At 30.3% G+C, this 14990-nt stretch overlaps 1 protein-coding gene across 2 annotated transcripts; it reads right to left on the bottom strand.

Moving 5' to 3' along the window:
* Nucleotides 1-4379: 4379 nt before the first annotated feature.
* On the bottom strand, nucleotides 4380-14729 carry LOC100871376 (aminopeptidase N). Of its 2 annotated transcripts, none has more exons than XM_086910036.1 (12): nucleotides 14596-14729; nucleotides 13273-13731; nucleotides 12073-12537; nucleotides 11345-11528; nucleotides 10905-11064; nucleotides 8880-8961; nucleotides 8358-8704; nucleotides 7338-7615; nucleotides 6835-7022; nucleotides 5174-5470; nucleotides 4997-5075; nucleotides 4380-4871 (listed from the first exon to the last, which is right to left on the bottom strand). In XM_086910036.1, exons 2-12 carry the CDS (start codon nucleotides 13728-13730, stop codon nucleotides 4668-4670), a joined length of 2742 nt encoding a protein of 913 aa, XP_086766162.1. In that variant the 5' UTR covers nucleotide 13731; nucleotides 14596-14729; the 3' UTR covers nucleotides 4380-4667. The 2 variants fall into 2 exon arrangements, with proteins under 2 accessions (XP_086766162.1, XP_086766163.1); XM_086910037.1 differs by having other exon boundaries at nucleotides 13273-13844; nucleotides 14596-14689.
* Nucleotides 14730-14990: the final 261 nt, after the last annotated feature.

The raw sequence follows: 14990 nt of genomic DNA, 5'->3' as shown, positions 1-14990 counted from the left end.
TTCATGATCATGAAGAAATATTTTAAATGCGAGATCTCAGAACATGCATTATTTATTTCGCGATTAGAAAATTAATCTCGTAATCTTATTAATTTACAAAATTCAAAATAAAAATGTGTGCTTAATGTGCGCTCATCAAAATTCCGCATTATCCTGAAATTGTTTTGTTAATTAAACGATTAATTAAACAAAATATCATAGCTCGTTGACAATTATAAATAATAAACTTTGATTCTGTTTCGAGGAAACATTAATAAAATCGAATTATGATATTTATCAATTATTTAAGTAATAATATCCTTCCAGGAAACAATTTTTAATTTTTATATCAATAATAAGATCAGCACTTCATTAACTCAATTGCCCATTTAGGTTTATCATTAGATTAAATTGTACACGACATTGGAAATGTTTGTGATAATTAATGCTCACGTGCAGATAAAAAAATCTTGATACAATATGAGCATTGGTGATAATATGGCTTAAATTTACTTCAGCTTTTTCAGCTTCTCAAATAGCAATATACGTACAACTTTGGAAAAGAAGAACATTTTAATAAATACAATACTTTATCTTCATCTCATACCTTTTCTTCATTTCTCCTATTCTTGAAATTTTCTTGAAATTTATGTTATAAGAAAATGGATTAGCGATATTAAATATTTTATAAAAATATAATAACTCTGACTGAATACATTTTGATGATTAAACGTGAAATGTATTTTTAATGGTATTAGAAGTAATTTTCTTCTTTTCTTGCTTTAGAAAATATCATACATAGATGATGATATCGTTATATATATAATTTTTAATTGAAATTAATTAAAATCTTTATGGGATCAAATGAAAATACTTTTCTTTTTTTTTTTTTAATTTTTACAATAATACAATTTTAATCTTTTGATTAGCTGGTTTTATTTAAAAAAAAATTTTATATTACGTGGTTTCACAATAAGATTAAATCGAAATAAGAGAATAAGAGTATCGATACTAATTGATTATTATAAATAAACAATCTCACGAAATAGTTAAAAAATGATTGTAATACGTTTTATAATATTTCGCATTTATTACGTTCAATTCATATTAATCACGTTAACGTTATATGAATCGATTTTAACGAAAATTTTATTTATTTAATCATTACCAAGTATAAATCATCAATTTTATCATATTACTTACATACGTATGACGTTATAATTTTTATAAAAATATTTATCATATTATATTTGTTTCTTATATCCGTTAAAGGAATGAAAATAATCATAAAATAATTCTAGACTTGAAGATTGAAAAGGTATTCTCAGAAGAAAAATATTTCATACAACATAACAATTAATTATTTTTAAAGAAATTTCATTAAAAAAATATTTTGTTAATTTTTATTGAAGAATATTGAATTCATTAAAATTGTAAAAAAAAAAAATTAATGAAATAGTAATTGCAGTTTAATTGAAAAGACAGCAGTGCTACGATCACTTTTTACAATATTTCTTCTTTGAATCGATACAATTTTATTTATCACTTTCTTCTATTTTTTTTGCACACACACACACACACACACACACACACACATGACAATATATATCGGAATCCTTTGTTAATCTCAATCGTTCGCAAAAAAGTGTTCAACTGAAAAGATAATCATGATTTGTTTAATCCACATGTAAGATGACACTTTACTTTGATAATAATAAATAGTACTATCGTGTAAAAATTACCTTATCTAGTTGATCCTGGCCGTTGATTTCCCAGATAAGGATATCGAAAATAAGTTCTATCAGTCTAGCTAGAACGAAGAACATTTGAAATGTCAATTTATAAACTTTTCCACGTGATAATTTATTGCCACGAATAGCACGAGCAAGCCGTTTAATTTGTGTCGAAGAGAAGAAATATCGATTAAATTTTTTGATAACGCGCAATAAGAAATCCTGACGATTTGAGGGGGCACTTTATTCTTGATGGAAAATTTTATCGAATCGTTAATTTCGTTTACCTTGATAGGACCAATCGATGATTGAAATTTTACAATATCCAGAAACTGTGTACAGTCCAGAAACTGGAACAAGGAATATAATCCGTTTCATGAAATAAATACGTTACAATTTTTAAAAATATCAATGGATCGATGTGCTTTTGAATGATTAATTCTATGACGTCGTTGATCATTTGGGTTCAACACACGAATCTTGGAGAAATTCTCGGATCGAAGCGATATAAGCGGCGATCTTTCTCCAATTGATATCGTCGTACAGATCACTCTGTAATAATTTATTAATTATTTTAAAAAAAGGATAAATAAATATTGAATTTTTGTCAGTATTTTAGAATATGGTTTATGAGAAAAGTATTATTAAAAGTAAAATAATAGTAAGGATGATTGAAATTTTATTGCGATAGAATATTATATCTATCTGTGATCTATAATAATGATTAGCTTGCGAATTTTCACGCAAATATATATTTTTTATATTACAAGAACCGATATAATCCATAAAATCTATTTAAATAATCAATATAGTAATTAAACAAAAATTCAGGTAAAGGAATTTTTAAATTAACTTTAAATCTTCAATATACCATTACTAAGATCGCTGTGAGCATTATTCTTCCAGAAATAAATACGTTTATCATTTAATTTATCATAAAACTCGATTAAACCTTATTAAAATTAGGAAAACTTTGAATCGGTATAACTTCGAGAATAACGATCTCCGGTCAACGAGTGTACGATCGTTAGAAGCGTGGAACTTCCCCCTTTAAAACTGTTTTTCATTTATCCCGATACGACTTCCGGTTCCCGAGATATCGTCGCTTAAAGCGAAAGGTAATTTTTGATCGTTTACTATTTCCGTCCTTGTCACTTACTCGGATCTCTCGCTCGCACCTTGTCTCATTGACCTATCCCAAACTGCAGACAAGCGACAGACGCGATTCTTGGAAGGACGCGTTTCCAAGAAAAAGTGTAGGTCAGTGAGTCGTGGTCCTATTCTCACCGAGTTAAATGCTATGCCACTTTGAATCCTTATATCTCGAGAACGGATCGAGATATCAAGATGAATCGAAAAGCGATTTCGATGGTGTATGGTTCTCTCTATGTTTTTGAATGGATGACAAAATTTTTAATCTCTTCTCACGCCCTTTACACGAAAACAACAGAAAACTCGATATTTCGTTTGTGATGTTACGTGACTGCAACGATAGGTGATATAATATGTATAGAGATACAATCAGCGTATGTTTGTAACATGGATATGAGCGTGAATACTTAGGAAAAAATTTATTATATATTTATAATTTATACTTTAATAATTGTAATTAATCACAATTACAAATAAGAAGCAATAAGAAATTAGCAATTGTTCCGATTACTAATTTCCTTTGTTTTTGATGACTGCACTATCTACACTTGACAGACCAGATGATAAATGATGAATTATTCCGTTTTCTATTATAAAAGAGTTGAGTTGAATAATGTATAGTGGTTAACCTATGTCCTTTGCATTGTTCCAATTTCATAAACGAATAATTTTTGCAAATATTTCAACTTTAGCGAAAAATTATATAAACTTAACGTCTTAACGAAATTTTTATATTTTATTCTTATAAGAAAGGTAAAATTATATATTTTCAAATAATCAAATATTTAATAAAAGTATAATTTATATATAAAGCGATTTACGAATTAAAATATTCAAATAATCCCGTAATTCATTCCCGTGGTTCATTCGTGGTAAGCGACTAGTAAGTAAGACAAGGAAAGTAAATAGTAAGAGAAGGACAGAGATAGGGTAAAAATATGGGAATCAGCGCCATCTTCAGTGTGCCGCAAATGAAACTCAATATGTAAGGACAGAAAATGTTGAAAGAAGGACAGAGATAGGGTAAGAATTAATCGTCAGCGCCATCTCTCGAGCATCGTGGAAACCTTTTCGAAGAATGATCTTCTAAGACAACTGAGAGATGGCGCTATGTTTTAATTCTTATTCTACCTTATCCTATCTTAAAAGATTTCTTCAGTACTCGAGAGATGGCGCTGACAGTCTATTCTATCTCTATCCTTTTCTTACTATTTTCTGTCCTTGTGTATTGAGTTTCATTTGCGGCACACTGAAGATGGCGCTGATTTCCATATTTTTACCCTATCTCTGTCCTTCTCTCATTATATACCCTCCTTGTCTGTGCTATTCCTGGCGCGTAACCACAAATGAAATACGGGCACGTTAATTAAGCGCACTTTCATTTTATTCTTTTTTCAGAAGTTTATAACGTATCGTATTTTATCTTAAATTTATTATTTCTTGCGGAATAAAGGACAATTTCTTCTAATTTATAATTGTCTTTTAATTTGTTAAAAAATCAAAATATGTAAATTCTTAACGTTAAAATTCCACTCTTTATTGCACATGTTACATACAACGTAATATAAAAATACATTCCACGTATATTTTCTACATATTTACAATTGCATAATTTAAATAATCGCGTTATATCGAAAGATATTTTCAAATTCTTACGAATCTTGTCATTCTGAACAACATTGTCCAACATGTCGTGATTGTATTAACGTATACTGTACAAGAAGATCATCGTAAATTTATTTCAATACTTGATCGCATTTTTATTCTCATCGTTCGCTCGCAACGAGCTGGTTCTCGACACACTTAATAAAATCGAGTAATAAATATTGACAATATAATCATCGAACCGAACGCTACCAAACTGTTACCGGATGAAAAATCTTGCTTGTGCAGCCATTCTTCGATGAATTTTCTGTTGTGTTCAACCCAATTTATGTTACTGCTCGCCTTAAGCGTGATATTAAAAATATCCGATTGCAATCCTTCCCTGGAGATAAGGGACGTTAACTGTAAGTTAAAAAAATTAATTAATTATTTATTATTATTATTATTAATTATGTTTATATATTAATTATAGTTGTTATTAATTATGCTAGAATTAAACTCGTTGATAAAATAAATTATTACCATACCTTTCCAAGTTGTTCGGTGGTCGTAATGCTGTTCGCGATTACATCCAAATACGATTTGATATTATGTTCGGTTTTGTCTCTAAAAAAAAAAAAAAAAAAGAAAAGAAAATATATATACGTATAAATTATAACACATTTGCAATAGTTTTTATATAATAAGATAGTATTATTAATTACAGTGTCACGTATTTGTTATAGAGTATGTTCAAAACGATATCGACACCCGCCGGATGTTCGTTTATAACGTTTCGATACGCTGTCGAGAAAGACACCGAGGAATTATTCTCAAGGGTTTTCAATAGATATTTCTCCAAAATTTCGGACGAGCTCGAACAAGCCAAGATCGGTGATAAATTGTTCCTTTCATCTTCATCCGTTATATTTTTCACAACGTTCCAAGTACTGTTCCATGTCCCCGCGTCTGAATCTCTCAGAGCGGCGCAGAGAATATTGTTTTTCAAATTGGCGTCGAGTCTGTAAAATAATATTTTATCGAATTACACTTATTTATTCGATATTATATACGAGAAATTTTTTAAAATTTAGACGTAAATAGTGAATAGAAAACGTAGAAAATTAGGAGGAAGCCGATAGAGAATATTATATTATGTATATTTTTACAAGTTTTGAAGTAAGTTTTTATAAGTTTCGAAGTAAATTTATATTCATGGAGAATGTTGTACGATAGAATAATATTTCTTTCGAGTAAATCAATTTTATTTGATAAAATGTATATACTATACAATAATAAGAGAAAATGGAACAAATCAAATTAAATAAATAGATAATAAATATAAAAATATATACTGATATTGAATTGATGAGCTCAATCAACGAAAAATAAATTTTGATTGACATACTTGACAGATGATAAATGATAAATTATTCCGTTTTCTACTATAAAAGAATTGTGTAAATAATGTATATTAACCTATATCCTTTGTATTTCATAAACGCATAATTTTTGCAAATATTTCAACTTTAGCGAAAAATTATATAAACTTAACGTCTTAACGAAATTTCTATATTTTATTCTTATAAGAAAGGTAAAATTACATATTTTCAAATAATCAAATATTTAATAAAAGTATAATTTATATATAAAGCGATTTACGAATTAAAATATTCAAATAATCCCGTAATTCATTTTCGTGGTTCATTCGTGGTACGCGACTAGTAAGTAAGACAAGGAAAGTAAATAGTAAGAGAAGGACAGAGATAGCGTAAAAATATGGAAATCAGCGCCATCTTCAGTGTGCCGCAAATGAAACACAATACACAAGGACAGAAAATAGTAAGAAAAGGATAAAGATAGAATAGACCGTCAGCGCCATCTCTCGAGTACTGAAGAAATCTTTCAAGATAGGATAAGGTAGAATAAGAATTAAAACATAGCGCCATCTCTCAGTTGTCTTAGAAGATCATTCTTCGAAAAGATTTCCACGATGCTCGAGAGATGGCGCTGACGGTTAATTCTTATCCTATCTCTGTCCTTCTTTCAACATTTTCTGTCCTTACATATTGAGTTTCATTTGCGGCACACTGAAGATGGCGCTGATTCCCATATTTTTACCCTATCTCTGTCCTTCTCTCATTATATACCCTCCTTGTCTGTACTATTCCTGGCGCGTAACCACAAATGAAATACGGGCTCGCTAATTGATCGCACTTTCATTAAAATGTATATACTATATAATATTAGGAGAAAATGGAACAAATCAAATAAAATAAATAGATAATAGATATGAAAATATGTGTCCAGTTGATAAGCTCAATCAACAAAAAGTGAAGAGAAATGAACGAATAAATAAATAAGAATAGAAAAATAGTTAACTTACTTTTTCTTAGGATCGCTCAACCATTCTTTAAACTCATTATTGACGTAATTCAAACAACTTTCAGCGCCAGCTCTGCAGCCCCAATGCATTATGGTCGGCCTAAGAATCTTGGTAAGATGATCGTCGTTCGACTTAGGTTTGTAATCCACTTTTTCCACCAAAGATCTCATTAGCCAGGTAATATAAGACTGTAAGCGTTTCATTCGTTTTACGAGAAACAAAAAAATAAACAGAGTGTTGATATATTCGTGGTATCTAAAATCTATTTATTCAAATTCCAAATTTTAGACCGGCGCAATTAGAAATTGGAAATGAAATTTAAATAGAGATACATTTCGGATGTATCGTTAACTTATCATAATAAATACTGCACTTCGTTGTAGATATCTTTTTATATCAAATTATATCAAAAATTCAAATGTCAATTACGTTAAAAATTCAATCGATATTCATCATTATTTATTTAGGCTAAGAAGTGTGTAATAAATTTTACAGATACGTACGTTGAACAAATGATAATGTTCGGAGGTTCGTAACATGGTATTCAAGAAGTTAAAATTCCTAAATATTGTTTGCCAAGGAATATAATCCACTTCTTTGCGAAGGTACATCGTGAGATTTAACGTGATGTCGTAAGAGAGTTGGTTGACGCGTGCCAAATTTAAAGCATCGTCCATTAATTGTGCGCGCGTTACGGGGCTCAAATTGGTATAATTGAACGAGTACAAGTAATTTTTTAACAATTTCCAGTTCTCCTCGTCGTAATTTACGCGATAATAACCTAGAAGAACGATTTTTAAAATTTTAAAAAGTTGAATATAACAAAAGTGTAGAAAATTGAATGTAGAAATAGATAGATGGATAAAAATGATTAAATCTTGTACAAAATTATTGAAAGTGTTAAAGCGTTAAATGGTGTATGATTTATTGAAAATTTCCAATAAGTGTAATAAATATCCATCTGTGTATAAAAGATAAAAGATGGTAGGACAAAATTTTCATCCAATACGAAATCGCTCGTAAATTAATAAATAAGCCTCGACCGACACTTTTCTGCAATATCATGATACGTATAGGATGTTTCATTTGATTTTCTCCATATTGTTATTCAGGAAGGAAAAATGTTTCGTACGAATAGTGTTTGAGGGAAGCGTATTATCATTACCTCTTTCGTGGCTAAGTATAAAATTTTGATATTTCTTAAATGTATCATTCAACGAAGCACGATATTCTCTGTACAAAAAATATTAACCCACGTACATCCAAAAATGATCATTTTAGAAGATACGAGGAAGACAAGGAGCACACAAAGTGACTTTTAACTAAACTAAACTAAACTTCATAAACATATTCAAATTTGAACACAACACCTTCTAAAAAATGTCGAGGTTTGCTAATATTAAAAAAAAAAAAACAAAATTGACCTTTAACTGATTGTGTTAAGAGTTAACAACACCAGAAATCTATGTTTTCGCATCGTTCGAGAATGTATTATATATTAAATGGATGGCAGTATCACTCACCTGTCTGCAACGTGTTGAAAATAATTCCATCGCCTTCTTTAACTTTGACTTGCACGTATGCATCATTCGGTCTCAACCATAATTCTGGCAATGTATTATTGTTAATATCGGACAAACGGAAATAAGTGAGGGGCACCCACCATTTCGTCGTGCTGTTTTCATTTCCGTACAATAAAAATCGTTTTTGTGATATCTCATAGTTATTCTCTTTCCTTATAACGTTCACCACCGGATATCCTGGCTTGTTCACCCACTCGTCCATAAGTTTTTCGAACGTTGTTACATTTTTCTCCCAGTTTTCGTTGAAACATTCGAAAAGATCCGACGAGTCGGCATTTTTGTGCGACCTGTAATTGATATTACGACGATCACGATGAATGATGAAGAAAAATATTCCAAGTAATAATATTCAAGTTGATATTTATTTATATTACAATTAACATTTTCCAAAGGAAATAATGAAAGATTAAAGAGAATTAATTCGTGTCACACTTTTCTTTTTAAGTATTATAATATACGTACATTTTTTTCAGGTAATTGGTCAAACTCTTTTGGAAATTATCAGGGGTCAAAATGTGCGACATCATTCGAATAACCGCTCCAGCTGTAAAGAATGTTGTGCGAATGATTAGTGCTTCTTATTACGCGATTTTTATACATGTATTGTCGTTTAATTTATTTCCCTTCGTTTTTTCGTGTAAATTAATCGTGTATTTATTTACGAATATGTTAACATTAGAATTAGCAATTTGTAAATGTTTATTTATATCTCGATGCAATATATTTTAAGCTTTTCCAAAAATGTATCTGCATCTTTTTTCTTTTTTAAATAAAAAATTCGTCATTTTCACATATATATTTGACACGGTTAAATATTTCGAATATTTATTTTCCTTCTTCTCAAATTCGATTCTTTATCTTTAAAAGAGAAATTATTGATCAAAGAGTTGCACGGAGAATTTGGATTTTTAAATATAAAAAAATTCGTCATTTTCACATATATATTTGACACGGTTAAATATTTCGAATATTTATTTTCCTTCTTCTCAAATTCGATTCTTTATCTTTAAAAGAGAAATTATTGATCAAAGAGTTGCACGGAGAATTTGGATTTTTAAATATAAAAAAATTCGTCATTTTCACATATATATTTGACACGGTTAAATATTTCGAATATTTATTTTCCTTCTTCTCAAATTCGATTCTTTATCTTTAAAAGAGAAATTATTGATCAAAGAATTGCACGGAGAATTTGGATTTTTAAATATAAAATACTAAATGATAAAAAATTGTAGTAATAAATTATAATTGCAGCATTTTCTTCGATAATTGTGCAACGAATTTTTAAAATGCAAGACTTTTCAACGCGAATAAATATTTTAAAATTTTGATTGACCGATTTTTTCTTCGAATTTTTCCTATAAAAATTATTTTACTTATCGCGGCAATCTGAAATTCCATTCCTCTCTAAATCTATTAAATTTTACTTTTCAAATTTATCTTTCAAGCAAAAATTAATCTCATTTATCAATTATTATCACGCCTGTAACGTGTCACCGTGTTCAAGCAGTCCATTTATTACATTGGCATAAAATACTTTTCATCTCTATCGTTTCGTATTGACAAGAACGTTAAACATTTTACGTAACGCAATAAAATCTACTTTCATAAATCTCAAATTAAGAAAGATTAAATTATTATCTTTCGAATCATTAAATTTTTCATTCTCGTTTATCAAACCTTTTTATAATTAATAATTGTGGATAGATATTATTTAAATCGTTCGTCTTTTTCTTTCCAAGTTATTATATATTTTTGAAATGAAATCAGATTAAAAGAAAGAGAGAAAGACACAATCGTGACATTTTCTGTGTCTGTCATTCTATCCTCTGTTATTCAACGGAATAATAAATAGAAATCTATGAAACAATAACTCTCGACTTTTCGTCGTCTACCGTCTGATAATATTTAGTTTCAAGATTAAATGTTAACCGATCGATAAGATATGTTACATATTATCTCGTAACGTTGATCAATAAATTGAAATTATTGGAAGCTAATAACATTTTTTTTTTTTTTTTTTTTTTTTTTTATCTGAATGACTCGTGCCTTTGTCTTAATACCTCTCGAACGCTGTATGATCACGTAGAAATTTTTTTTTTATTTCCGAATAGAAAATAAAATTTTTCTCAACACTTTTTTCGTCCAATGAGAAAATTTCAAATATTTTTGATCAAATATTTTTCACGAGCAAGAGGATGAACATCCATTAAAATTCGAATATTTTATTTAGTATTTCTTTTTCTCTCTTCTGTTATTAAAAAATATTATATCGTGAAATATAAAGAAAGTTTAAAATTTCATCGCTTCGAAGTAAAATTCGAAGTAAAAATAAAAAAATTATAAAATAAAATAGAATCTCGTATTGGACTCGATCAACTCGAGCTAATTACGTAAGAATGATAATTTTGATTAATTTGTACGCGTCAAAAATAAATTTTATAATCTCCATAAGAGTTATAAACTCTTATACATCGTTTCACTTACACTTCTGATACGCGATATTGTCGAACAATTTGCTGATTTCTGCGGGCGTGGTCGCGTCCTCGTTCATGGGTCGTGTGTTTATACCCGCATCCGTAACGAAAGCGACCCCTTGCGTATTGTCCACAACGAATACTTCGTCTAATCGCCAATCGGGTAGAATCTAACCGAAGATAATTAATCAGAATTAAATATATAGATCGTAAAATTCGATACTTCTGAAATTAATTAAAAACAAGAGTTTAACGATGACATAGATCCTTTGATAATTTATACGTGGATAAGAGTTGATATATAATGAAAAACGTACAATACTTCGATCGATACTTTCCACAAGTATTGTTATCTTCGTTCAATTTATTATATCCCTTACCTTTACATGGCGTGTAAAAATCGTAGAGAAATAATGTAAAATTCACAAATATAAACTAAAATAAACTCGCCTCATGAGTGATGAAATATTGGAAATAGTCCGCGAATCCTTCGTTCAGCCAAATGTATTTCCACCATTTCGGGCTGACGAGATTTCCGAACCATTGATGGGTGAATTCGTGGGCTATGGTCGTGGTTACGCCTTGAATCGAACGATCTGTCGTCACATTGTTCTCGACGAGAAGAGAGCTCTCCCTAAAATGGGTAAAACTTCGATTACCGCTACATTCAACGTGTCCATAAAATTAAAAATCCAAGATGGTAGATATCGATTTTCGACAAGTACGAAAAAAAAAAAAAAAAAAAAAAAACGGTAGCGAAATGGTGATAAAAAATACAACGAGATTCAAAGTGGTTGTGCACACACATTGACGATACAATCGTCAAAATCCTCGTGCCATCCTCTTCGAATGGAATATTAATTCCAACATCATAAATTAATGATAATATTATTTCTCTCTATAATCAATATCTTAATGGCAAGTGTCGAGTTTGTGAAAACATAAATTTCCTCTAAATTTGTCACTTTTCTACACCAACGAGTGTTCTACACGATTCTCTACCTTAAAATCTATCAATCTAATCAAAATAAATATTTAAATGTCGATTAAAATAAAGTCTCACTGAGACTGAATATATATAAAAAAAAAAAAAAAAAAAAAAGAAAGAAAGAAAGTTATGATAGCATAATAATAATTAGAGAGAGATAAAGAGATCGATTGCGATGAGAGGGAATTACCTGTAAGTAACGAGACCCCAATTTTCCATGGCGCCTGCCGCGAAATCTTTCAGCGACACTTGGTCCATTTTTGCGATCTCGTTACCGTACGAGATTTTCGTATATTCGTCCAATTTCTTCAACAGATACACGCTCACGTTCAAAGCATATTTCGTCTGTTCCACGGCGTGCGGTTTCGTCCAAACTTTGAATTGGATATTGTTCTCGATTTTTTCGCTCGAATTATAGTCAGAGACCACAAATGCCACCAAGTAAGTGGACATCTTCGGTGTTGTCTCGAACTTAGTTACGATCTTTTCGTTATTTTCAATCAATTTGGTACTATTTTTTTTGGCATTCGAGATCGCGTTGTACAATTTCGAGTGGGTTATAGAGATGTCGAAAGTCGCCTTGAAAGCAGGCTCGTCCCAACAAGGGAACGCTAATCGAGCGCCTGTTGGCTCGAAGTGGGTCGCGGCAACGTATCTGCAAGATACAAGAACAAAATATTTAGAAACGATACAGATTTGAGATGATAAAACGCAAACAGTTGTCGTCGAGAATTATTTTTACAGACAAACTAGACACTGTTGAAAATGGAGTAGAATTATTGATAACTCGCTTTTATCGAGAACAATTTTTTAGAATTACTCGATAATACATATTGGAGATGAAAGTTGTGGAAAAAGTCTTACTCTTTTAAATGTGGAAGATGTTTCACATTCGTGGAAGATATTCTTTGAAATAATATATAATAGAATTTTTGGATGCTTTACCCTTTAGAGTCCATTTAAGAGTGAATAGTTGAGGATAAATAATAAATATTTGTGGAAAATAGTGTCAAGGAAATGCGAATCCTGATTGTGATTATTCGAAATTAATTTTCATTCTCACAAAATATGAATAAGAAATAATTCTCGACGTTACAACTCTCAAATATGCTCGCGCATATAATATAACGACTGATTCTTTGATAAGCAAAAGATCGTTGCAACGAATAAAATAAAATTTTTAGAGGGGGAAAAAAACGTTTAAACAATATTTTTTACAAAAAAACATTGAAATATTCAAACTGCGGCTTCTATCTTTCCATTGCAAATATGCACGAGCAAAGATAACGATTCTTTGTAGTATTCTAAATCTTTTTTCAAAAAAATTAAAACACTGCAAATTTTCATTATCGAAACGAGTTAGAGAAAATTTAAAAAATGTTGTGCTTACTTTATATACTTGTTCTCGTCGATGTATCTACTCCTATAAAATCCTCTCTTCTGATCGTTCAATTCGCCAGAATAATTTATCGTAAGGGTATAGATCCCGTTGCCAATGTTCTCCTTCTGAGGTCTTATGATTAAAAGTTCTTGCTTCTCCACGAGCTCAGGTTCTTTCACTTCTATACCCATCTTTGAATTTTTCAGCTCTACTTTATTGATTTTGAGATTCTTTTGATTCAATATTATACTCTTAACATCTGTCTTTACTTCGATCGTGATCGCCACATTGCCGGTGAACGTGAAGTTATTCAAATTCGGTTCCAAATTTAATATGTACGACGATGGTACGACGTCGGTTGGAAGCCTGTAACTTGGCTCATCGTCCGCTCGAGGATCGACCGCGTTCCCGAATAGAGAATTCGCTTGACAGATCGTCAAGCAGAGAAGCAATAATGCTTTGGCCATCCTGGATCGATAAACATTCACTCGATGATTAACTAGCTCGATTATTTTTCGTCTCGTGTAAGATCACTTATCGTACACTGGTTATTTCGTGTCGTGGATGTGTACAGGAGCGATCTATTTTTCGAATTTTGCCACACGAGAAGGTGAGAAGGTTGTTTAAATAGGAGATACGAATCGAGAGATAAATATACGAGGTCTAATTGAATACGTTAAAGAATGTAAATATTTTCTTCCGTGAAAAGTGTGTATATCGTATTCCTCGAAATATAACTCTTTTGAAAAGATAGAATAAAGATTAAGATTTTCCAACGATACTGGAAACAATTTTATCTGAAACTGAAACTGTTGCCTATATATACGCTATATACCAAAAATAACAGATGAGAAAAAAGGAATTAAATTATAAAAGCTATGGAACCGGAGGAATACAAATTTAGAATTTAATTGATAAAAATTTGCATAACTATGTACTATTGTTTATATAACTCGTCAATAACACATATACTTTTACTAATCATTCGTTACCAAATCATTCGAATCGAATTGAAATTTGGATAATTTCGTAATAATATTATGACAAGAATCAGTTGATCGTTTCTTTTTTTAGACATATCTCGTATGTATGTATCCTTTCTGCACGGACACTTATCGAATGAAAGGAAATAATCCATCGTGATTAATTGAATCTTAAACGAAAGAAAAGAGAACGTAAAATCTAATAATAATAAATCTTCTCAACGTTTAAAGATTTCATAAAGATTTCATTGACCTCGATTCCAAAATTATCTTTCCCCGAAAACCGATTTTCCGCGATCGTTCGATAAAGGGAAATTGCGTGGCGGATATTATTAATTGAACGACGTACCTTGATGATAAATGGATCACAGCCAGCCGATTCTTTACACCATGCAAAATCCCGGGCAATAAATTAATTACACGTCGACGATTGCTTTATAAATGACTTACCTGTACAGGTGTTCGTGCTTTATAAGGTAAGGCACGTTGAAACCATTATCAAAATTCTGCCTAACTTTCTTTATCGATATTTCTTTATCAATCGGTGCGTTGTCACGATCGAAGTTATTATACTGTCGGATAGTGACCGATATATCTATACCGATATATATATATATATATTTTATATCCGTATAAATTTTTTTTTCGAAATGGTTGACGCGCACCTTGATCCATCCGTTTTATCCGATAATGTGATATGTATTATTATTATTATTATTATTATTATTATTATTATTATGAATG

Source organism: Apis florea, unplaced genomic scaffold, assembly GCF_048593485.1.
Source record: "Apis florea isolate Af1SG1 unplaced genomic scaffold, ASM4859348v1 contig_3170_pilon, whole genome shotgun sequence".
Classification (NCBI taxonomy): Eukaryota; Metazoa; Arthropoda; class Insecta; order Hymenoptera; family Apidae; genus Apis; species Apis florea.
The sequence above is the reverse complement of the archived record's forward strand: the minus strand, read 5'-3'. Positions and strand labels throughout refer to the sequence as shown.

Coding starts and splice junctions, on each gene's coding strand:
- LOC100871376 (XM_086910036.1), bottom strand. CDS start 13,730: ATGGCCAAAGCATTATTGCTTCTCTGCTTGACGATCTGTCAAGCGAAT. Junction 11,065..11,344: donor AATATTTCATCACTCATGAG/GCGAGTTTATTT, acceptor ATCTTCGGTTAG/ATTCTACCCGATTGGCGATT. Junction 8,962..10,904: donor CAATATCGCGTATCAGAAGT/GTAAGTGAAACG, acceptor CATTCTTTACAG/CTGGAGCGGTTATTCGAATG.